The following is a 24,226-nucleotide window of genomic DNA, read 5'->3' as shown; positions in this document are numbered from 1 at the left end:
GAAAAAAACAGTGGTCCGAGAACGGAACCCATATATATTCATTTTCTAATAGAAGTATATCCGGTTCTAATTATGGGAATTCGAAAAATTTAGTGTTTTGGAAAGCTCTCATAGAGTACTACAACCCTCATGACACCCTAATTTCATCCGATTTAACCAAAGGTCCGATTAATCGATAAATCGATTTTCGAAAATTTAATTTCGAATATATCGAAAACTAGACGATGCTTTTTCTTCAAATTTTAGTATGTTGTAGTTGAGGTCGAGACCTTTCCAAAGGTGGGACGCACTACTCCCTCGATGTTCTCTGACCCGAGCTATAATCAAAAATGTCTTGACCTGACTGTATTTTTGGTGTTTGTGATGCAATTTCGATGAAATTTTAGTATATATTGTATCTGAGATCGAGATCTTTCTAATAATGGGTTCCATTCGTTTCTACACCAACCCACTGTATCCGAACCCTTACTATATTCAAAAGGACCGGACTCTATCTCTAATGTTTATTAACCGATTTCAATGAACTTTTTTTTTCTTCCGTTGGCCTTCTGCACTCAAACATTTAAAATATAGAAATCGTTTGCTCGACGCGATTCTTTACCCCCAAAATTCAATTCACTACAATAGAATTTTCACATACAGTAGAGTTCCTCAAATTTGAACATTTGGGGTGTGTATAGATGACATTTCTCACTCCTCAAATTTGAACAATATTTTCAAAAACATAACGGAATTCATGTGAAATTCACTTTCCCTAAATTAATATAAACAACTTTAGAGAATATATCAATGTAATTTATTGTGAAATAGATGGAATTTGTTGCGGAAGTTAATATACTACGATAATATTGAGGAAACATCAGAGAAAAATGGTACTCCACGCAAAACTTTCTTCACATAACCTCAAATTTTACATTTTGAACTCAACCGTCGTTCAAATTTGAGGAACTCGACTGTATTCCTAGTTGCAAGCACCCCGAGTTGCACGCATATCAAGGTCGCCTGTAAAGAATCTCAGCTACCATAAGCTTATATGGGCTTATCACTGTTTTTTTATTCTCGATATTACTTTCTCAAATAACCTAAAATTTGGAACGCTTAAGCCAGCCTTGGAATATTGCATTTTTTTCTTTTATCCTCCTTAATATCCGAAAAATTCTTTTTTCTATTAGTGACAGGTAATCCGTTTTGGAACATGTAGTGATGTTCATTATTTAAGATGCCCTTCTGATCAATCCGAAAAAGTTGAAATATTCGAAAGCTGGCACTTAAGAATGTACTAAGGAGCAGAGAAGGGCCGTTGCTCCTGCCATTTATGGAATTCTCAATAAAAAAAAACTAAAAATAATTCAAGAACACAACGATTTAGCAAACTTTAAAGGCATTTTCATCCAAGATAAATGCCTTTACTGGTTTGAAAGATCTTTTGCTGGATCCTAGAATTTTTCCAAAAAGATCATTCATTCAATTTGGATTAAAAATTCAGTCATAGTGATTTTTTTTAGGAAACATTCCGCAAAATCTAAAGTCAAAAATTTTAAATGATTTTTGGGTGGATTTTGGGAAGCTTTTTATCGACTTTTCTTCTACAATGTTCATCTTTATAAAGATCTGTTGAAAATCAACCGGTTCAGCATTGAATTTTTGAAAGGAGCTTTACATAAAAGCTTTTCAGATTCACACTCTTCTTCTAAAGATCATTTTTCATTCACTTTTTGATTAGACTTGATCAAGCTTAAGTGTAATTTCCTCCAAGAAAAGTTTCTCAGGTCCACGAGAACGTTTTTGTACCTTTGTCTTGATCAAACATTGGCAAAATCGGTACAGAAATAGATCAAGGAACAGAATTTCTTCAATAATTAGGTATACTAGATGGTGTTTTCTCTAAAATATCTAACGATTGCAGATGCCAGTAAAGAATTTTATATTAATTTTCCAATAAGCTCAAATTCATGATGTTTAGATTAAAATAGGTTTTCTTGCAATTGTTCGATAAAAATCATGTTTTTTGTGTTTAAAAAGCGTTTCTTGGGGGATAAATTCTCCAAAAATATTTAAAACTACCATTTTTTATTCCAATTCATTCTCTTTGATAGACCCTTGGAATGGCTCTTGAGCTGGATCCTCAAGAAATTAAAAATCTCGCAACTCGTATTGATGAGACTGTTTCGTCGTTGGAAAATGTTGAAGATATCATTGAAGAAACTCGTGCAGATTTGGCTGCAGTGGAGCATTTGAAGGATAGAGCAAATAATGCAAAGTATGAGTTTGCATAAAGTGAATCTTCAAACTATTTCAGAAAGTAACAAATAATAATTTTTCACAGGGAACGCGCTGATGAAGTTCTCACTGAGGCTAAGAATGTTGTAAAAGCTTTACAAGATGCTGATGAGGCTCAAGAAAAAGCCAGTAAGGCTATACAGAAGGCGAATGAAGATATTTCTTCAGCTAGAATTGATCTTGATCAAGTGAGTTTTTCTGTTAATCTAAAAACCGCGACCTATAGTCATTTTGGTTTTTTTTTTCTTCTCCAGATTGATGGCGAAACAGGAGATGCGCAGAAGAAGGCTAATGATACTGCCACAACAGTCAATATTTTAACGGGAAAATTGACGGAATTGGGCAAAAAGTTCCTCAAAAACGACCTCGATGCGAAGGAAATTCAGAGACAATCGGACAATGTAAAAGATTTGGCCAACAATGCTCATGAACTTGTCACTCAGGTTAGTTACAGAATTTGCTCATGAGAGAATTTTGATCAATAAAATAAATGATTTTTTTTAGCTCAAAAACGAATATAAGCAAGCAAATAATTCACTCTCAGCTAAGGCAGTGACCTCTGAGAGTGCTAGAGAAAGGGCACAAAATCTCTTGCAAAGAGCTTCAAGGATTACAGTAGAAACCACGGGAAAACTCAAAGAATTGAAAGGTAAGTGATTGACTTAATTCAAAACTTTCAGTGATAAAATATATTCAGAAAAGTCAGTAGATCTCCTGATTTTACTATTCGAATTAAAAAAAAAAGAGATAACTGTTCTGAAGCTTGATACACTATTTTAACAATTCAATAACTATAGCACAGTGAATTCAGTTTAGAATATTCCCCTCAATTTGGAGATAAATCTTTAAGTGTTAAATCTTTAAATCAACCTTTAAAAGCTAATTCATATTCTTCGATAAAAAAGATAATGGGCAAAATGGTCCAACCGTTCGCAACGAATGAAATCTATACCATCGAATAGGTATTGGCAAAAGTCAAAACTCTGTTCCGGGACCAATACCAAAAGTATGTAAGAAAAGCATTAGAGTATAAAACACATGCTTAAGAAATGGATTGAATTATCTTACAAAATTCATTTTTTACAATAACGGTTTATCTTAGGTTGTTGGTATCAAATAACTATTTCTAAAGGAGGACTCAAGGAAGATTTTTCTAGAACAAACCATATCTTCATTTTCCCTACAATTTTCCAGATTTACCTCATAAATTCTTGAATATTCTTCAAATTCATGAAAAGGATTGATTGTATGTAGTGTAGGTGTAGGCAAATGTCTCCTATGCAGAAATATTATCTTTGAAAAAAGTGTTAAGACCTCTAGAGATCATAGCGAGGGGTTACTCATTGGAGAAACACAAGCCATTTGGCCGAGAAACGGTTTCAGAAACGAGGAAACATTACTGGAAACAAGAGAAACATGCTTGGAAACGGGGAAACGTAGCTGGAAACACAAAAATGTTTCTGGAAACGCGGAAACACAAAATCCCCCGTAAGAAATTGAAACTTGGATAGAAACATGGATAGAAACACGGAAACATGGATAGAAACACGGAAACATGGACAGAAACACGGAAACATGGATAGAAACACGGAAACATGGACAGAAACACGGAAACGCGTACAGAAACATGGAAACGTAAATTTTCAATTAAGAGTGTTAAACGTTATTTGAAATTCAAAAATTACCCGGTTTGTCAGCAGTAGCTGTAAGTTTCTTTTTAATATGTGGACCATGTGGACCCTATAAACATATTATACTGCTAATTTGTTGTAATATTACAAAATTATTTATGTATTTAAGGTAAAGTATCCTCAAGTCGACCACCCTGAGTTCCTCAAGTCGACCGGTGGAAATATTTATTCAATTTATTTACATTTACAATATTTATCGAAGGGTTTACCATCATAGGGTCAATTATTTCATAATTAATTCAAATCACTGAAAATATCATAGAAATTGACCATAAAACACTGAAAAATCATAAAAAGACGGAGGGTTAAGGCTTTTCTTAAAGAAAAATTTAGAATTTTTCATTAAATTACGGTATACTTTTTGATATTCTTGACTTTTTTCTTAAGAATTTCAATTATTATCCTCACAGATTACTTGAGTATTTCAATTTTGAGTCTAATCGCAAGTTGAAGACTTAATCTTTATTACTTGTGCAAAAATTTTAGTACCATGACTAAGTTAAAGATTAATTTTCTGTATTAAAATTGTAACTGCATTTCAAATAAATTGTTCCTCAATTCTACCGGTGGACGAATCATAGCAAGTGAAGCTTTTTTCACTTGAATGTTGTTCTATACTTCTGAATGAATTCATAAAAGTGAGTTTCCCTATTTATTTTAATGATTAACCAAATTTTAAGTGCTATTCATGATGTGTTGAACAATCCAAAGTTATATCCGTTAAATCCGCGACTTTATAATTTTGTGGTTTGTTTAATTTTAAGAAAAAAAATGGTGGTCGAGTAGAGGAACCCCAGGCGGTCGAGTAGAGGAATACTGATATTGAAGTGGTCGAGTAGAGGAACACTTCGCATTTTTGAAGCATTTTAATTTTTTTATAATTTAAAATTATGACTAAATGAAGTTCATAATTAGATAGACAAGGCTCTATTCTATAGTTTTAGACAAAAACCCTATAAAAAAACACACAAATTATAACTGTTTTTTTCATAAGTTTCATATAACTTTTTTTTCATAGTTTTTCACAAAATCTATCCTTAACTCTTTCACGTCATTAGGGCCATATACGACGTGGGGAAATTTTTTTTTGCTATTTACATTAATTGAAATCTATCTATTTGTGCACGACATCATAATATAAGGATGTAAGATTCTTGGCTAATTTTCTCAAGACTCCAGATATTCAGGAAAAGAAAATATTAGAGATCAAAAATCACGAATTTCGAACTTTGTGAAATGACTTTTCTTTTCCAAAATTTTTTATATTAATTTATTTTTTCAGCAAAAATTTCTTTAGAAACACAAAATAGAATATTCAAAGATTGTATATTGCATATTTTGATATAATAAACTACTCTCAATTTTCCAGAAAAGCGTGTAGAATTTTCCGGGTCATATATGACCCTATTTTCGGCAAGGGAAAAGTTTATGAAAGTGTTTTCGTGTCAACAATGTAGTTGGAACAGTTGGGACATTGTTTTTCTTTGTGAAATCTAGATGGAAAATATCTTGCTCCTGGACATTTCATGAATGAAATATGATGAATTATAACATATTTTGCAATATTTTAGAGTATTCTACAAGCGTCCCATATTGTGCAATTGTATTGTGTGTGAATAAATATGTAGATAAGTTTATTTTTGCCAAATACCACTCAAAATATTGTGACAGAGACTATTCCAGGGATTTCCAGGAAGATTCCTTGAACATCAGGAGTACAGTGTTCATCAAAATTATCCAGTTTGCCATGGTTTTGGCCAAATTAATAACTTCAAGCAAAAAAACTCTTTTAGAAAGCCCGTGATATAGATTTTGCAAATGGTATATATAATTCCCTTGCCGACAATAGGGTCATATATGACCCGGACTTTTTCCGAGTTTTCACGCAATGGAAAAAACATAAAGCATTAGGAAAAACTCAATTTTACATGAATTCATCTGCTGAATAAAAGAGTGACGCGAAAGAGTTAAGTGGTCGACATAGGATACTTTACCTTATACTGGAAAACTTCAGCAGATTTTCTTAATTACGTTTTTTGAACTGAATTTTATATAACAGATTATGTTTTGAACTAAAATAAATAACAATATTCTACTCATATAAAGCATAAGATTATATGTGGAGCTCAGAGCGACAATGGCTAATATCCTATGCTTTAGCTATTTTCGCTCTGAGCTCCACATATAAAGTTCTAACTTTCAAGGTAAATTCTTTGACAATAAGTTTCTAGTCCACCAAATTAAACAGAGATTTGATATTATTGAAACACAAAGGTGAGGCTTTTTCTCTACAAGTCTTAATGTAGGGGGAGGTGTGGCTACTTGGAGCTAGATATGGTAAATTTCAAGAAATTTCATGAATTTTCGCCTAAAGTAGATAGAGATTGCCGTGAAATTTCTGAAATTGTACCATCTCTACTTGGAGCAGTGGGGTTACATTGAAGATTTTTTCGTGTATTTCTGAAGGAAACTGGGCTTTAACGTAATGTAATTTAGACAGACGAAACAATTACGGATATAAATAAAATAATCATAAGGCTCCGTTTCCTTTAGTTTGCGAAAAAGTCGTATATAAATGTAGCCCCACCTCCCCCTACATTAACATCTAGAGTTCTAGAACAAAAGCTTCAGATTCTGAAACCAATAAATTTTTACGAGAATTTTATTTGTCTTATATTTAACATATTTCAAATGGCCATACCTCCGGTTCTAGTTGGCAGAATTTGAAAACTTTTGGTGTTTTGGAAAGCTCTCGTAGAGTACTACAACCATCATGGCACCCCAATTTCTTCCGATTTAATCTAAGGTCCAATTAATCGAAAAATCGATTTTCGAAATTTCAATTTCGCATATTTCGAATTTTTTTCTTAAATTTTAGTATGCTGTAGCTGAAATCGTGACCCTTTTCTATTTTGACCGGATCCTATTTTCAGTATTTATGAAGCGATTTCGATGAAATTTTAGTATATATTTGTATCTGTGATCGATATCTTTCTAACGATTGGTCCCATTCGTCTTTACACCAACCCACTGTACCCCGACCCTTACCATATTTAAGTGGAGTAGACTCTATCTCTAATGCTTATTAATCGATTTGAGTGATCTTTTTAGCCGAGATTCTTTACAATCTCAGCTTTTGTGGTCACAGGTGAAATGCTACCTTGTCAGATCGGGCCCAAATTTTGGATTCACGCATTTGAACACTCATAGATCACGAACATCATATGCGCTAAAAATCGATTTTCGTGAACGTCCCGTTCCGTCCCGTCCATTGTATAACGACTAGTAGGGAGAGAACGGAAAGAGATATCAACAAGCGGTTTTCGGAAAAGGTTAAATGTCAATGGGTGGCTAGAAATAGTTGATGTCAGATTAAAAATGCGCTTAAAAATGCACAGAGCTAAAAAAAAACGGTTAAGAATGCGCCTAAAACCACGCACAGTTCAACCATAAAACGGTTTAAATTACACTTAAAAACACGCACAGATGAATCACTAAACATTTAAGATAGCGCTTAAATTGCCTTAAAATCATGCACAGCTCAATCATAAAACGGTAAATGTGCTTAAAATTACGTACTGCTGAATCATAAAACGGTGAAGATTGTGCTTAAAATTACGCATAGCTCAAACATAAAACGGTAAATGTTCTTAAAATCACACACAGCTGAATCATAAAACGGTAAATGCGCTTAAAATCACGCACAGCTGAATCATAAAACGGTTAACCCTCTAACGGGTAAGACCGCCTCCAGGCGGTCATTCTATAAATCGCATTTACTGCGATAATATTTACTTATTTGAAGTTGAAATATCTACAGTGTCCTCAGTTATAGTTTTACTAACTTATTTTCTGAAGCTGAACTCATTTTGACCTTTCGTTTGCTTACAATCTTCAGTTTTGTGTGACAGGTCAGAGAAAAAACAACAAAATGTCGCTCGCGACATTTTTCGTTTTCAAGTGCAAAAAAGATTGTTTTAAAGTAAACTAACTGTAGTAAGAATCTTATTTCCTGAAAGATATGTTCTTCTAGTTTGTATATTTCAATTGATAAGTGTGAAAAAACTAGAAGTAAGAGTTTTAGAAGAAAAAAGGAAGAGCGCCTGTGGGCGGTCTTATCGGTTCAAGGGTAAAATTTTCAAAAATTATCGGACTTTTTATTTAATTATTTTGGTTGTTCTGGTAAAAAAATATTTTGTTATTTTGCAATATATTAATCATGGAAAACAATTGAGATTACACGAAGACTGTCCAGAATGAGTAAAATGGTCGATTTCTGCGAATTAAGCGAAATTGATAAAGAAGCAGACTTCAACAGTGTTGATGAGTTCCCTAATTCGTCCTTTAATGCCTCGGATCGTGAAATAAAATCAGATGATGAGAAATGTATTTCAAAGGACCTTAAAATTATACAAGAAGGTGATGTTTTCCTAGCTGATCTGTGACCTATTCGGTAAAAATCAGTCTTATTGAAACATCTTGAGCTTCATTAACGTCTAATTATAAAAATTATAAACGTTTTTTTCCTAAAAATTATCATTTCTTAGATTATCATACAACATTTATCCATAAAAAACGTTTAAAATTCATTTATTTTACTATTCACTATTTTTCAATAAAAATATTTCAGTCCTTTTATGCCTTAAACCGATATTACCGCCTTTAGGCGGTCTTTACCTTTTCTCACCTGGCGCCCAAACGGAAGGAGATAATGAAGAATGGATGGTTCTTTTGAGTTCAGTGAACCATTAATTATCCTAGACAAAATTATTTAACTACTTTTTTTGGATATTAAAGAAAACACTCTTAGAGGGTTAAGATTGCGTTTAAAAACATGTACAGCTCAATAAAAAAAAACGGTGAGTGATTTTAAACGCATTTCCCGTTTCATGATTGAGCTGTGCGTGATTTTAAGTGCATTTACCGTTTTGTGATTGAACTGCGCGTGATTTTAAATGCATTTATCGTTTATGATTGAGCTGTGCGTGATTTTAAGAGCATTTACCGTGATTTTAACGTGATTTTAAACGCATTTAAACTTCTAGTATATATAAAAAAAAATTAAAATTAAGTGTTCTTCTTCTAAGATCTGTCTCATAACTTCTAAAATCAACTCCGAATTACATCTTTCCCTAGACTTTATTTCTAAACTATATTTTGAAACAGTACAAGAGACACATTTTTCCTTCGTTGAGTGTCCTGCATTATATAAAGGAGGTCTATATTTTCTCCACAGACGGTCAACGACGTGCTCTTTGTATACAACAAGTATAAAAAAAATATATTGAATTCTGTAAGACACTCTGGTGCATATAAAACAAAGGAAAAACCTTCTATAAGGTACTTTTTGCTCAAAAACTAGTATTCTTTTTGCTTTAATTTAAAATTGGATCACCGCTGCCAAAAGTTACCTCGGGTCCGATCTCTGCGAGTTCCCTCCAAAAACGTTTTTCCACTTACAGTAGAGTCTCGCTATAGTCCATATTTGGTTTCAAATTTGACACTTCAGTCGCACTATAGTCCATGTAATTCTTTAAAATTATCAACGACTTTTAGTATTGAAATTACTCGACGGCTTCAACCTTCTTTGCGATTGTGGTACTTGTCCTTGCTCTCTTCATTGTTGATCACAATTATCACAACTACTCAATAAAGTTTGCCAAAAATATTAAAATAATTATTCATGTCGCGTACTAAAAAACATAACCTAATTTAAAATTAATGTTTTGAAATCAACGGTCGATAAATTGTGGACTATAGAGCGATGGCTTATAGCGAGACTCTACTGTATCTCAAAATTGGTCCTGGCGATTTCGTTTAATTTTGAACATGTTTTGAAGGTAATCCAGCTGAACATTTTGTCTTGCGATGCTTTTCACCGAAAATCCTTACCTTTGACTTTGATTTCTTCAAGGTCCAAAGTTCAACCACTTTGTAGAGCCTAATTTTCAATGGATTTAAACTTAACGAATTTAAAACCAAATTTTACCCACAAATATAATTTTTTTGAAAGGTCTTAATTCTGAACCCGACTGCATTAGTCGAAATCGGTGATGAATCGGTAAAGTAGCGGTAACAGCTTTCTTTTAAAAATACTGTTTTTCGCGTTTTTTCTATCTTCTGACCCATATAAAATTCAGACGATTCAAACGGTAAGAGATATCGACTTCCGCTCTTCGATGACCCCTCCTCAAATGATAATATTTTGAAGCTAATCTCTTTATTTTTCCCCCCTTTCCCCTCATACGTTCCCTACCCCCCTAAAATATATCAAAAATTAGGTTTTTCTAATCTTTAAAAAAAATAAATTTAATTTTGAGGTGACTCCAATCCTATACAGACGATTACCGGAACATCTTCAAATAAACTCATTAGAATAAATGTCCTAATTCACAAACATTTCCAGAGAATTACATAAATTTGCTCCTTGACTCTTCTAGAATGTTGCAGTTTAGTGAAAATTCTTTAGATAATATTTGAAAACTTCTTAAATACAAGAAAAATACGCGAATTTTTGTGAATTTTTGAATTGCTCTTGAGTGCAGGATTTGTTCTAGGGCTTTACTCCTTTTCCATCTATAACAATAGGTAAATCTCTCCAATAAATCATATTTCCATGGTTTCCTCTTGAAGCATTTGCAGACATTTCAGAAAAACTCTTTGTTTACGAAATAGGTAATTATTTCATTTGAAAACTTCAAGAAACGTTACCAATAAAGATGAGCACATAATTTAACTAAAATTATCCAGAAATGTGACATTAAATGTTAAATAAAACGAATAAACAACAGTTTCATTTTGTTTTTCATTGGAAAATATGGTCGATCGATGAAAAATTCGATAGTGAAAAGGTACACTTTTAATTTTTCTGAGAAATTAACAAATTAAAATTAGTGAATATAAATGGATTTTCGCTTAATTTGGAGCAAAATTACCCAAATAATGAAACTGTTGTATAGAAAATTATATAAATATAATAATTTAGTACTGTATTTATCGTGAAAACAATGACGTTTCCATTTGGAGTAGCAAAAAATTTTCATTTGGAGCAGATTTTGAATTAGCTTAATTTACCCTACGCCATCGCCAGTCTAAATTTCTAATAAAATTATTTTAGACATAGATAAATAATTCTTTATAAAAAGCATGCTAAATTGAGCTAACATAACACCTGATGCGACACAAATTACATGCGACATGTGTTTAGTCGGGCACTTTTCTGCATTGGGAAGAAAAAATCCGATAAAACTATTCAAATTTGAAAGAAAATTACGGATTTAAATGTCTGGATAAAAATTTGGATAGAAACAAAGTAGAAACAAGGAAATATGCATGGAAACGCAGAAACACAACTAGAAACGCGAGAAACACGACTGGAAACGAGGAAACACAACTAGAAACAAGGAAACATGGTAAGAAACGAAGAAACACAACTGGAAACATGAGAAACATGATGGAAACGAGGAAACACAAAAAGAAACGAGAGAAACACAATTTTTTTAGCGATAGAAACAGAAACGGAGAAACAGAAACAGAAACGGAGAAACATTCCTCGTGTTTCTGGAAACGGGAAACGCAAGCCAATTTTTTTTCTTATGAGTAACCCCTCGGATCATAGGGTCCTAAAAACCGTTATTCCAAAAATTTTGAATAAAAAAGGACATCCCGTCTGACCAGGTAAGCGTGGATTATAGCCTCAATTAACCCCTATCTTTCATACCTTACTTTTAAGAAGCTCCCATACAAAATACCCCTTACTAAATATATGTGAAGGACACTGTTTTGCGTTCATGGTGGTGAAGAGCGGAACTACGAAAATTATGTTGCCGGCCGTATTGCTCAGCTGTCAGTGACAAGATGGAATATTTTCCAAAACATTTTATTTATTTTTTTTAATTCTCACAAAGATTCTTAATGTTTTTAGTGTTTTTTAGTGAGTGCGTTTCGTGTAGAGAAAAGTGTCGTGGTAACTATAAACAAATTTGAAACCTTGAAATACGTGTTTTTATTTCTTTTCGAGCGAATTTTTTAGGAGACAATTTTTTTCAGAATAGTTATGGCTTTTCTAAAGTGTTAAATCGTTCATCCTGGTTAAATAAAACATATCCCTATCTTTGTAGCTTCTATCATTTATATAAAATTCGAAGGTGAAATCAGGATGTGAAATTGACAGTTTCATTCCACCGCCATTGATATACGTGGCAAGATTCAGTCCTTAATTTGTGCCTACCACTCGGATCTTGCCGATGAGGGCTAAAATAGTGCCTAAAGCTGGGTGTTAATTAATGGCTCAACGCTGGATCCCCCTTACTCTGTGTCAGACGGGATAGTAAAAATATTTTAATAAAGCCATTAATGTTCTAAATCTAAATAAACCTTTTGTTAACATTTTTTTGATAACGGTACCGTTTTCAACCTTATAATCTTCATTAAGCGGTCTTCAGACTAGAGGTTTAGCCCAGTTCCCGTAGGTCTCAGGATCCTAAATACTTATCAACCAATTTTATTGCATTTTCAAAATCAAATAGGCTATTCGTTCTTAATAATCCAATCCCAAGTTAAATTTTTCAAAATATCTTGACCATCTTGATTGACAAGGAATTATAAGAGTTAAGCCATATCGCTAAGTCTTAGGTCTGAAGCCCGTATAACTCTAACTCTTTTAAGCAGAATATTTCTGTAAAGGAGATATGTTGTTACACGTTGTTTTGATGCACTGAGAAAAATGTGGATGGTAAAATTTACCCCATCCTCCATACAAAATTCTAATGGCCGGATTAGAAAAATTGTAGAATCTATTGTATGGATAGTAAATTCTAATATCCCGGATATTAGATTTTACTAGCCGGATGGTAAATTTTATTGTCAGGATAGTAAATTTTACTAAGGGCAGAATCACATTGACCGTAAAATGCTCACCGTCACCGTCAAAGCCCTCACCGTATTTCATTGATTTACGCATTTTCATTGTAATTTTTACGCAAATTCTCAATTACCGTGTTACATTATCTCATACTCGGTGGCACTAGGTGAAAATAATATAAGAAAATTGAAGAAATAAAGCGAAAATGCGATAAACGGTGAGCAAAAAAACTGTACGAAAAACTGTAGCAAAAAAATCCTACAGTTCTTTTTTGCTCACCGTTTATCGCATTTTCGCTTTATTTATTCAATTTTCTTATACTATTTTTACCTAGTGCCACCGAGTATGAGACAATGTAATATCGTAATGGAAAATTTGCGTAAGAATTGCAATGAAAATGCGTAAATCAACGAAATACGGTGAGGGCTTTGACGGTGACGGTGAGCATTTTACTGTCAATGTGATTCTGCCCTAAAACGTGTCCCGGATTTAAATGGTAAGAAGACAAATGACTCTCATTAAAAAACTATATTACATATAAATATACTATTTATATTTCTTGAAAGGGTATTTCATTGTGATTCAAACCCACTTTATGGTTTTTTTTTATTCAAGCGGTTTTTCCGCGAAATCTTCGCACCATCTTCTTTACTCCCCTCATAAGGCTCTGGACAAGGTCGTCCCCACGATCTCTGACGACTTTCTTCAACTTTCGTGCGAAGTTCTGCAAATCTTTGGCTGGATTAGCCTTCTTTTGCAAGTTACCTTTCATAATTCCCAGTATTTCTCAATGGGGTGGACTTCTGGAGTGCAGGGCGGGTTGACCTTTTTATCTACATATTTGACATTGTTGTTGGAAAACCATTCCAGGATGGCTTTCGCGTAATGACATAATGCCAAATCAGGCCAAAATAGAGGAGGGATGTCGTGGCTTTGATACAGTGGCAAAAGTCATTTTTAGAGGCACTCTTTAATGTAGATATCCGCGTTCATCGTCCCTGTTATAAAAAAGTCTTCGCTGAGATGTGCACAATAGCAGATTGCCATCCAAACCACATATTTTTTCGGGAATTTGTCGTACTCTTTGAACCTGTACTTGCTTGCTACACCCGTACGAGTCTTTGCCGTGTAAAAGTGTTGGCCGGGCACCTGAGTAAATTTACCTATTACGACAGTTTCGTCGTCCAACAAAATACATCCTTGGAAGCCTTTCAAAACTCGATCACTCAGATTTTTCGACCTCGTTTTAGCACTTTGCTTTTGCTTGTCAGTGTGATGGGGAGCAGCTTGAGCTGTGTACGTTATCAATCCGTTATTCTCTTTGATTCTCTGCACTAAGCTCTTGGAGATACCCAGATTTTTGCCCACATCTCTGACTGAAAGGCAAGGTTGCTTATGGAAAAGCGCCAACACTCTCTTCTCCATCCTCTTGTCTACAGCTCCAGGTTTTCTGCCACATCCTGTCTTTTGAACAACAGTCCTGAGTTCCTTGAAGCGTGATATAACCCTTCGCACCGTGGATGGACACTTTCCGGTGATCCTTCCGATTTTAGCATAGCTCGCTTTTGGATTCTTTAGGTACGTGTCCACGATCAATTTGCGCAGGTTCTCCATTTTTATCACTTTTTTCAGCCAAAACACAACCTTTTTCAATATTTTTTCAGAAATGAAAAGCTGACGAAATTCTCTTGAAACTTCAAAAAAAAAAAAAATTAAAACAAAACTCAATTCCTATTCTGACTAACTTCATGTCGAAAACTTAGAATTTAAATCCAGGACACGCTTTACAAGTGACAAAATTGTATACTACTTTGACGCTACTTTTTGTTCTAAAATTTTATTTTATGAACTATTTACGTAAAAAGGAATTTAATATAATGACTTCCGGCTGTTATTAATGCATTTTCCGTTATCACTTCCGGATTTTTTCACTTACAACCTAAGTAATGGTAGATCTGAGTAAAATATGCTGTCATATGAAAAAGTGTATCAATAATGGATTTTAGGTTCAACAAAAGGGCTGCAAAACATGACGTAGGCCATATCACAGAGATCAGACTACGTATCTAGGCGTAATCCAGTGGTAGAACTATCAAATCCGGACTCCCAATTACAGTTTATTACCGGTTATTGCTGTATTTTGGTAAAAAAAATTCGTTTTTGGCGAATTCTGCGCACCCTACGTTTTTTTTAACTTAAGAATTTCAAAATTCCATCAAAATATTCCTTGGAATATTAAAAAATCTATATATCTAATGCAAAATCGAAAAATTATTATCTCATTTTGGAATTACATCAACACGAAAATCAAACATAAAGAATTAGCCTAAGTAGTATAGAAGGAATTAGGGGAGGGTGGGGCAGTTTAACGACGGGGCAGTTTCAATTTTTGCATATTCTTCTTATCTCTTTGAAAGGAATGAAATAAAATCTTTATGTTATTGAAGCTATAACTGAGACCCATGTTCATAAAAATAATTAATTTCGTAACGCTTCTCGTTTGAGTTCTGTAATTGATTTTATAAAACTGCAATAAAATGAAACTTTTTATAATGTCTTATTTTCAACAATTTCTGAACCGTTGCACTTATCTATCGAAGTAACATAATTGTATTAATTTACTAGTGGTTTTATGATTATTATAAGGTATTTACCGTTGAATGAATTCTAAGACGGTTCTGACAATTTTGATTTGAGTTCCGAAAGTGCGTAAGGGGCAGTTTCAAGCAAGCACATGGAGAAGTTTCCTGTGTCCAATAATTTAATTTTTTAATTAAAATTAGCTTAAAGCAATCACTGAGAACGTTTTGTAGCTGTTTTTGTAGATAAAGTTCGAAATTTTGGTAAGTAGATTTTCTAAAAACTCATTAACAAAAAAATTTAAAAAAAAAACAATCTTTCAATGATTTTAAGTGCTTAAAAACGCTAAAGTTAATTGTTATAATATTTTTCAGAAAGTTTTCTGCAAGATATTATAATTTTTTTTTGTAGTATTATGACAATTCAAGATTTTAAAATACTATTATAAAACTGTTATACTAAAAACGACATGTTCTAAGGCGACATATTGATCCATTTATGTTCTGAATTAGCTTAGAACTACAAAAGACATTTCTTTCGTATAAAATATTAAAGAAAATTGCTCAATTAATGAGAAATAGGATTGGAAATTTGTGGCGATAACGTATGGCCAGTGAAATCTGCACAAAAGTTTGAAGGCTTAAAAAAAAATAAAATGTATACTAGTCACTTTTATACCACTTTACAGTGTTGCCAGATGTGTTCTTAACATGCCATAAAAGTTGTGATAGATTTAGTTAGGAAACATGGCTCCCACAAATAATACTGAAGAATATAGACGAAAGTTAGTTTGTAATTTTCAGGACAATCATCCCACCTTGAAGAAGTCTGAAGTCGTGAAACATTTTGTGACTATGGGAATATCGCGAAGGAGTATTTATACCATCCTGTCGAACTATTGGGAGCGAAAAATCACTACACGAGCTAAGGGATCTGGAAATTTTAGCACCCTTAGTCAATCGAAGATGCGGGCTCGACTTGCAAGTTAACATCCAATAAAGTTACAAAGTCGTACCGTGAGCTTGGTAACAAACTTGAATGTAGCAAAACAACGGTGAAGAAGTATCTGGAGTCTATGGTAATCAAGAGGAGAACCAGAAAACAGAAGCCAGCTGTCTCAGAAACTCAGGAAAAGACTCAGAAAATTCCTTTGTCTCTTTTGACCCAAAATGTTTTTCACGCTCAGAACGACATTGTTTGTGTCATGGACGATGAGTCCTATTTCACCATGGATGGTAATGAGTGGCAGGGCTAGTATTATTATGAACGTGACGACAATGTAGATAAGAAAGTTAGGTACGTTGAGCATACTAAGTACCCGAAAAAGGTCCTTTTGTGGCTTGCAATCAGTGCTGCTGGAATGTCTGAGCCCGCGTTCCTCACAAAAAGAGTCTAACGCAAAATTCTGACGTCTATATCAGAGATTGCTTGCCTAAGCTGAAAGCCTTCATCAATAAGTATCATCGAAGGGACAATGTGATCTTCTGGCCAGACCTAGCATCCAGCCATTACTCAAGAAAGACAATGAACGCATTGGAGGAACTTGGCATACCTGTTGTCAAGAAGGAAGAAAACCCCCATAACGTCCCCCAATTGAGGCCTATTGAAACGTTTTGGGCTAATCTTAAGTGAAAGGTGTATGCCCGAAACTTTCGACCCAAAACCGAAGTCACGCTGAAGGGAAAAATAAAACGAGAGTTGAAGAAGATGCCAACATCTACATTTTCGACATCAATAGCGGAAGTTCCCCGAATGTGCCGAAAAGCTCATCGGATCGGACTGGATTTTTTCCTGAAATAAGTTCATACATATACCTTTCAAAACATATAAAAAAGTTATAATAAAACTATGTAAAAATATTAGAAAATTGTGCTTTAACTTTGTGCAGATTTCACTGGCCATACGTTATTTTATTTTCACTGTATAATCAATAAGGGGTAAAATTCTGTTATAAAGTTCTTGCTCGATTATATTTTTATGTTTTAAAGTCCTAGAAGACTTTAAAATAGTAATTTTAATAAATTCTGATATCGCAAGTTTCATATAAACACATTTTTTTCTTTCTCAAAAATTGCCCCGCAACGGGGGACTTTCACGCATTCTGCCATTCAAATGAAATCATCTTCTCCACAATAGACCAATGAAGTTAAAGGATTATTGTTATTGTTTTTATTAACCCGAAACCCAACTGTAACTCACAGAATATATAAAGTTTTAATTCTGTTTATCATATTTTTACAAAATGGTCTCAAAATCCATTTTGCAATTTAGGGGTGAAACTGCCCCACCCTCCCCTATCAAAAGTAATAATTGATCTTTGTTTTTTTCTTTGAAGATATGGTGGACGTGTACAAAGTCAATGATCGTGAATTGGAAGATTTACGGCAGACGATTGCGAACTTGAATGAGGACATGACCAGATATCTGACGAAAATTCAAACAGACTCCGATCGCTACAGACAGTGTACATCTTGAGGTGAACGTGAGGAGAATGTGTTTTAAAAATATTCTAGATTAGAAGATAAGGTGAAAAAACAAAAAAGTTTAAATGTCGCTTTCGAATGCAAAAACAAAAGAAAATCAGATAGTCAAATGACCAATAACTACTTAAGAAATCATCAATGATTTCAGAAAGATCGAGATATAATTTGAATTTGGTGAGAGATGAATTTTCTCAGCCGATAAATAACCATGTCTATTTGTAATCTTTTTAGTCTTCTCTGTACTACTGAATCTTCCCCACTTATTTCTAATCGATATGTAAATTGTTTTCTTGTATATTTTCTGAGGCTTTCAGTTCACTATTTTTTTTTTTGTAACTGTATTCCGCTGAAAATGCCCTGCCATCATCGTACTGCCATTTAATTTCAGTCAAATTTATTTTAGAGCGAAAAAAAAATAAAGTGTAATAAACGCACCTGGTATTTTGTCCTCCTTCCAAGGGACCCCAATGAAAATCTGTGAAGGGAAAAATAAATTAATTTTCGTTCACGAATTTAAAGTCAGCAAAAATTACCTTTAAAAAATTTAATTGAATCTCCCCGCAAAATTAAAGAAATTCTTTGTTTAGTGTATATCTTTCAATATATTTCTTCATTACGATTCTACAAGTAATGGATTTTTTTTCTTTATAATTTTTTTTTTTTGAATTAAAAGATCTCTCATGGTGTTTCACAATTAAGATAAATCTTGTTGATTCTTGTTGATCGAGAGGGAGAGAGATGAGACTTCACAGATTTTACCACATTCTGCAAAGGAAAATGATTGAATTTCAGGAAATTTTTTAATAAGAATGTCCAGAAAAACTTACGTCTCAATGATTGATGTTCGCAATTCGCTGGTCACATTTGTTGGCTTGGCTTCATTCAGCTTAAAGACACTCTCAATAACAGCAACTTCTGTAGAAGTTGTGCTCATGCCGCAGAAAGCACACCAGTCATTAACGGTAAGACCTGCTGCAAGGACATCACTACCTCGGTTTACTGTGCCGGCCTGGAATCAACGATACAGTAAGATTCTTTAAAGCTTCCTCATCTCTTCGATCCAATCGAATTAAATTTTATTCAAGTTTTCTTTAGGAGAGGAAATGACGTTTGGGAAAAAATTTATAATCCGGAAAACAATATTCAATAAAATGAGATTAAATTACAACTCGCGAAATACTGTCTAAAATTTATGAATAACGAGTTGAGTGTTCTATACAGTATCTAAAAATAGGAAAAAGTTCAGATAAGTCAATAGTAGCTCAGAATTTTTACATAAAAACCTCGCAAGTACAGTAAAGACATGAGGTAATTTGGAATCCCGTCTCATTTGGAACTTTGAAATTCCCTATCAGTTTTAGATGGAAAAAGGTAAAAAAAAAAACTACGAAAACTACTCTCGAACGTAAAGTCTCGTACTTCGTAGTGATTTTCTTTTTCTCTTTGATGATCTGAGAGAAAATCTTAAAATTCCAAATTAGACATGATTCCAAATTACCTCATCTTACCCTACTTGTTACGCAAAATACATTTAACTCTTTCCGGACTGCAGCATATGCTGCAAGCCAATTTCACAATTTTTAATCAAAAATATCTAAGCTCAGGAATTAATTGAGGTCCTACAAAAAATATCTTACATTTGGACATCCTTATAGTTTGTAATCATCCACAAGAATCGAACTTTTATCAGTTCTGAATAATTAAAAAAAATTGTTTTTCATAGAAAATGCATATGTTTCTTTGGGTACTACAGTCCCAAAAGAGACGAAAGAGTTAAAATCGATTGTAAATTAATTTTTGGGGATTAAGAATTCCACTTTGTATATTCACTGAGAATAAAAACGGGGGTGCGATTAACTTTTTTTCCTCATAACTTTAACACTTTTTAGGTGTAAAAATATATCAACATTTTGTAATGTTAATTTTACACCTTTTTAAGGGTAAAATTAACATAAAAAAGGGTAACTTTAACCCCTAATACACCTAAAAAGCATAATATTTACACAGATTTCGGATCAATAATGCAGGGTAAAATAAACATTTCCGGAATGTTATTTTAACTTTCTCGGATTTCTCTCAGTGTTACCTCGACGATCAAAATTAATAAAAGAAAAAAAATGTTACCTGTAACAATTATCAAAATCAGTTCAACAAAAGACGAAGAGATATACATTTTAGAACGTTGTAGGATTTTGCGCACTAAATCATAATATTTTGGTTAAATTTATCTGAAATATTCCGTTTTAATTTTCGTAAATTCGATCTTATCTGAGCTTCTACAGAAACCACAAAAAACGTGCCATATAGGGTAATTTGTCTAAAGCGAGACAGTTTGGAAAGTTGGACAAAGCAGTGTGGAATGTGAGACACCTCCTTAAAAACTTGATAATAAATCAATTAAATATTTCAATTTTCGATAAAAAGATTATTAAACCTAATTTTGTGATTATTTGAGAAATTAAAAATGCAAAAGTCGTTATTAAACAATCAAAGGGTGACTTGCAAAAAGAATTTAAAAAATGTATTGCATGCGTGATATTCATAACCGTCACACGGTAGTTGCCATTTTCTCTGTTTCTTATGGAAGTTGCTAGGAAAATATCAAAGTGTTTTGTTTGATTTTTCGTCATATTTTGTGAAATATTGTTAAGTCCGCAGTGAATATCGAAGGACACACATCCATTTAAAAGGTGAATAAAAAATATTTGCGAAATAGGGTAAAGGCTCATAATTTTGGACAGTCTGCCTCTAAGCATCGATGTTCCAAGTTTGAAGTGCGATATTTTCAATACTAATTGACTTTTTTTGATACTCTCTTTTCAGAAGGGTTGTTTAGAAACTTGGCAAGCTATTTATCATCTCATTTTTACTAAAATTAGTTTTAATACGTTTAAAAATGAATTGATATGTAGAGGTGAATTTGACTCTTATTTTGGACAACTTGGTTATTAATTTTTACAACTTGGCTGTAAATTTGGACAGCTAATCCGCCTCAATAGGATGCCCATTGTTCTTCATTTCATGAACCAATCTTACCAAGTCCTCTTCCTGGTCATGTAAGGGAAACCTGGAATGTCACAAGAAGCCCAGAAACTTTCCATATCATTCATTAAAGTGAGTTGACTTCGGTACTCCAAGTACGTGCGGATTCACTCATTCCCTGGCCTTCCCGGAAGCCTTTCAAGGCATTTCTCGCTACATTTCTTTCGTAGAGATGATGCTCCTTTGTTTCTCCAGACATTTGTCCAACCTAGTCATCACAAAAGCTAAAACTTCACGACATTTCCTGAGAAAAACACCTGTCCAAAATAAGGAGTATCACCTCACTGGTGAATGTCTTAAAACATTTCCCATTTTTCCCACGAAAAATCTAACTCACGACGCAAATCTCACTTCAGGTCAAATGTACAAATCACCACTAACGTGAATCAACACAATATTCAATGAATATTCAATAATATCACTCAAAAAAAGCGAAGAAACATTGTTAGTACTTCACCACAGCTAAATAAGAACTGAAGTAAACACGAAGTTCTGTCATATTTCTCGTAAGCAATTGCTCACACTTAATTTTCAACAAAGCAATTTCAATTCAAATCATATACAAAATTTAACGTATTTAGTGTTAAAATCTTCCAAAAAGAACAAATATTTAGATAGAATTCATTGTTCATCAAATATTGGAATAAAAATCCATCATTTTAATCAATTTATTTTTAGTGTCCAATGTTATCTTCAAAGTGTCCAAAATAAGAAACTTGACAAAATTATGAGCCTTTCCCCTATTACATTTAAAAAGGATACAAAAGTGATTTAATTTCGCGTTGCTTTCAAAACAAGTTTTATGAAATCTTGGACAAGTTGATTTTGTGAATTAATTTGGTGGTTTTATGCAGTGAAATCATGTTAACAAGGATGACAAAAATCCTTAAGTATCCGGAGAAATAGTTGCAACAGTTAGCAGCTGATAAGGAGAAAATCTCCTGGAAAAGGCTGCAAGAATTTCCAAATTGCGAAGACCACTTTTTTTGACAGAGGTGGTAGTAAAAATCGCAAAAACACCTGAAGAAAGACAAATAGGAGCTTCTCCAGAACTCTCAAAGCAAGTGGAGAAGGACTTGGGCAGATGGGGAATTGAAGTGTGCTAGAAATTGCATCCGCTTTAAAGCTGTAACTGCTGGACAGCGCGAGGCGTCTGTGAAATTTACAGAACCTCTTTTTGGTTGGACGTCCAGGAAGTTCTTGGTATTTAGCGTTCCTCAACAGTTACCCGGACATAAAGAAGGGATTAGCATAACCATCAAATGTGTAAGTATACAGAGATAACCCTCAACATTTGATTTTCTACATATTTTGTATGATATTTTGTTATTAGTATCACTATGTCCAACTTTCCAAAAGTTTTTGTCCAACTTTCCAAAATTTTGTCCATCTTTTCAAAATGTGTTATTTTTTAATTTCCGTGAATTTTCCGATTATTCGGTTGCAATATTTAATAATAACTGTTAAGATTCTGTTAGAATATTTGTCAAAGAATCCCATGATACAAAAAATGGTAAATAAATATTTATTCAGTTTAACTCTTTCGTCTCTTGTGGGACTCTGAGTACCCAAAGCAGCATATGAATGTTCTGTGAAAAACAATGTTTTTTAATTATTTAGAACTGATAAAAATCCAATTCTTGTGGATGATTACAAACTATAAGGATGTCCAAATGTAAGATATTTTTTGTAGGACCTCAATTAATTCCTGAGTTTAGATATTTTTGATTAAAAATTGTGAAATTGGCTTGCAGCATATGCTGCGGTCCGGAAAGAGTTAAAAATGCATTTGAATTTGAATTTTTTCTTAAGTGTCTCGCTTTCCACCATTTACCCTAAGCCAATTAATATTTAATAGAAATGTGTAAGTCTCTGAGGAAAATTAAAAGAAAATTCACATTATTCGAAGGCATGAACGTTCGAAAGGAGAGTACTTTCCCCTATCTCTTTCCGGACCGCAGCATATGCTGCAAGCCAATTTCATCATTTTTTAATCAAAAATATTTAAGCTCAGGAATTAATTGATGTGCTACCAAAAATATCTTACATTTGGACATCCTTATAGTTTGTAATCATCCACAAGAATAGAATTTTTATCGGTTCTGAGTAATTTAAAGACATTGTTTTTCATAGAATATTCATATGCTGCTTTGGGTACTCAAGAGTCCCAAAAGAGACGAGTTAAAAAAAAAAAACATAAAATGGGCGTGCTGTTATATGCTGCGGTCGCTAAAGCTATTCCCATGAAGCATATGCTCATAAGTACCAGAATGCTTTCAAAAAAGTAATCCAACTTATGCATCTTTATGCTAATACAACCCTGATAAAATCCTTCATTTTCCAATAAATCGCAGGATTTTGAGTTAATTTCCATTTGCGCCCAGATTTTCTTGTGATAATCATCAAAAATATAATCAGTGTACTTACCACAATTGGTACTTGCAGCATCGATGAAAGCTCATCCTGCTCTGCTATCGTAGACTTCGGATGCACCAGTCCACCCTGATTACTCAACACTGTGTAGGACCCCACGAGAACATTATTGGCAATAATTTGCGGGAAAACCTCAACATTGAGAGTATCTCCGAGAATTTCTTGTGTTTCCTGTAGAAGCAGTAGGATTAGCTATAATTTTTTTTTATGCCCTGAAGCATGGGTTTACTTTGTCCAAATCTGGATGAACAATAGCCACATAGTCATTGCAGGATATAACATTTCCCAGGGCGGACAATCTCTCCTCAACTCGCTGAATCTTGACACTGTCTGGCAGACTGTTCCGGAGGTGCTGAAGCTCCACATCTGTTGTTGAATTGGGGACCAAAAGTCCATGTCTGTTTCCCACAGTCAAACGCCCGATAATACGACATCCTGCTATGCTTACATGCACCACTGGGATTGTATCTGCCAGTTCAGCCTCGAAGACACTGGGAATTCCCAGGAAAGTCGTGAGAATTTCACAATATTTTGTCTCCCGGCGTGGATGGAGACATAACCTCACCTGTAAAAATTTGCTGATCCGCCAATTGCCACGAGACAATAGGCGTTTGTGAGCTTGCTGAACACACCAATATCATCCTTATTCTCAAATTGTGCACGAAGAGCCATTCTGGATGCGTAAAATCACTTTTAAGGGCAAAAAATACAAGAAAAACACTCGCACTACCAATGTCAAAAAAGCTTGCGGAAGCAAAATTTCCCTACACAAAAAAATCACGTGGGATTTTGTGACATTTTTGGGATATTTTTTGGGACAGTCCCCCTTTAAATTCAAAATTTGAATTTCTAAC

General features: G+C 33.7%; 2 protein-coding genes across 3 annotated transcripts in view; one reads left to right on the top strand and one right to left on the bottom strand.

The window, feature by feature from the left end:
* Positions 1 to 18,331, top strand: part of LOC129807878 (laminin subunit beta-1) — a 54,504-nt gene extending 36,173 nt beyond the window's left edge. For both annotated transcript variants that reach the window (XM_055857486.1, XM_055857479.1), the window contains exons 15-19: positions 2,097 to 2,260; positions 2,327 to 2,468; positions 2,535 to 2,723; positions 2,785 to 2,929; positions 17,750 to 18,331. In XM_055857486.1, the coding sequence (XP_055713461.1) occupies positions 2,097 to 2,260; positions 2,327 to 2,468; positions 2,535 to 2,723; positions 2,785 to 2,929; positions 17,750 to 17,889 (780 nt within the window). In that variant the 3' untranslated portion in view covers positions 17,890 to 18,331. The remainder of the gene's footprint in view (positions 1 to 2,096; positions 2,261 to 2,326; positions 2,469 to 2,534; positions 2,724 to 2,784; positions 2,930 to 17,749) is intronic.
* Positions 18,332 to 18,475: 144 nt separating this feature from the next.
* LOC129808698 (eukaryotic translation initiation factor 6) lies at positions 18,476 to 24,145 on the bottom strand. Its single transcript, XM_055858483.1, has 5 exons — positions 23,938 to 24,145; positions 23,602 to 23,863; positions 23,367 to 23,543; positions 18,725 to 18,906; positions 18,476 to 18,662 (listed from the first exon to the last, which is right to left on the bottom strand). The coding sequence occupies exons 1-5, from the start codon at positions 24,042 to 24,044 to the stop codon at positions 18,653 to 18,655; spliced, it is 738 nt and encodes a 245-aa protein (XP_055714458.1). The 5' UTR covers positions 24,045 to 24,145; the 3' UTR covers positions 18,476 to 18,652.
* Between the last annotated feature and the right edge of the window lie 81 nt (positions 24,146 to 24,226).

This window comes from Phlebotomus papatasi, chromosome 1, assembly GCF_024763615.1.
Source record: "Phlebotomus papatasi isolate M1 chromosome 1, Ppap_2.1, whole genome shotgun sequence".
NCBI lineage: Eukaryota > Metazoa > Arthropoda > Insecta > Diptera > Psychodidae > Phlebotomus > Phlebotomus papatasi.
The sequence above is the reverse complement of the archived record's forward strand: the minus strand, read 5'-3'. Positions and strand labels throughout refer to the sequence as shown.

What these genes read in the sequence shown, in the direction of transcription:
- LOC129808698 (XM_055858483.1), bottom strand. Translation starts at nt 24,044, where the DNA reads ATGGCTCTTCGTGCACAATTTGAGAATAAGGATGATATTGGTGTGTTC. An exon ending in GGATCAGCAAATTTTTACAG is followed by an intron (nt 23,864 to 23,937) that starts GTGAGGTTATGT and finishes GGGAATTCCCAG; the next exon opens with TGTCTTCGAGGCTGAACTGG. An exon ending in TTCATCCAGATTTGGACAAA is followed by an intron (nt 23,544 to 23,601) that starts GTAAACCCATGC and finishes CTGCTTCTACAG; the next exon opens with GAAACACAAGAAATTCTCGG.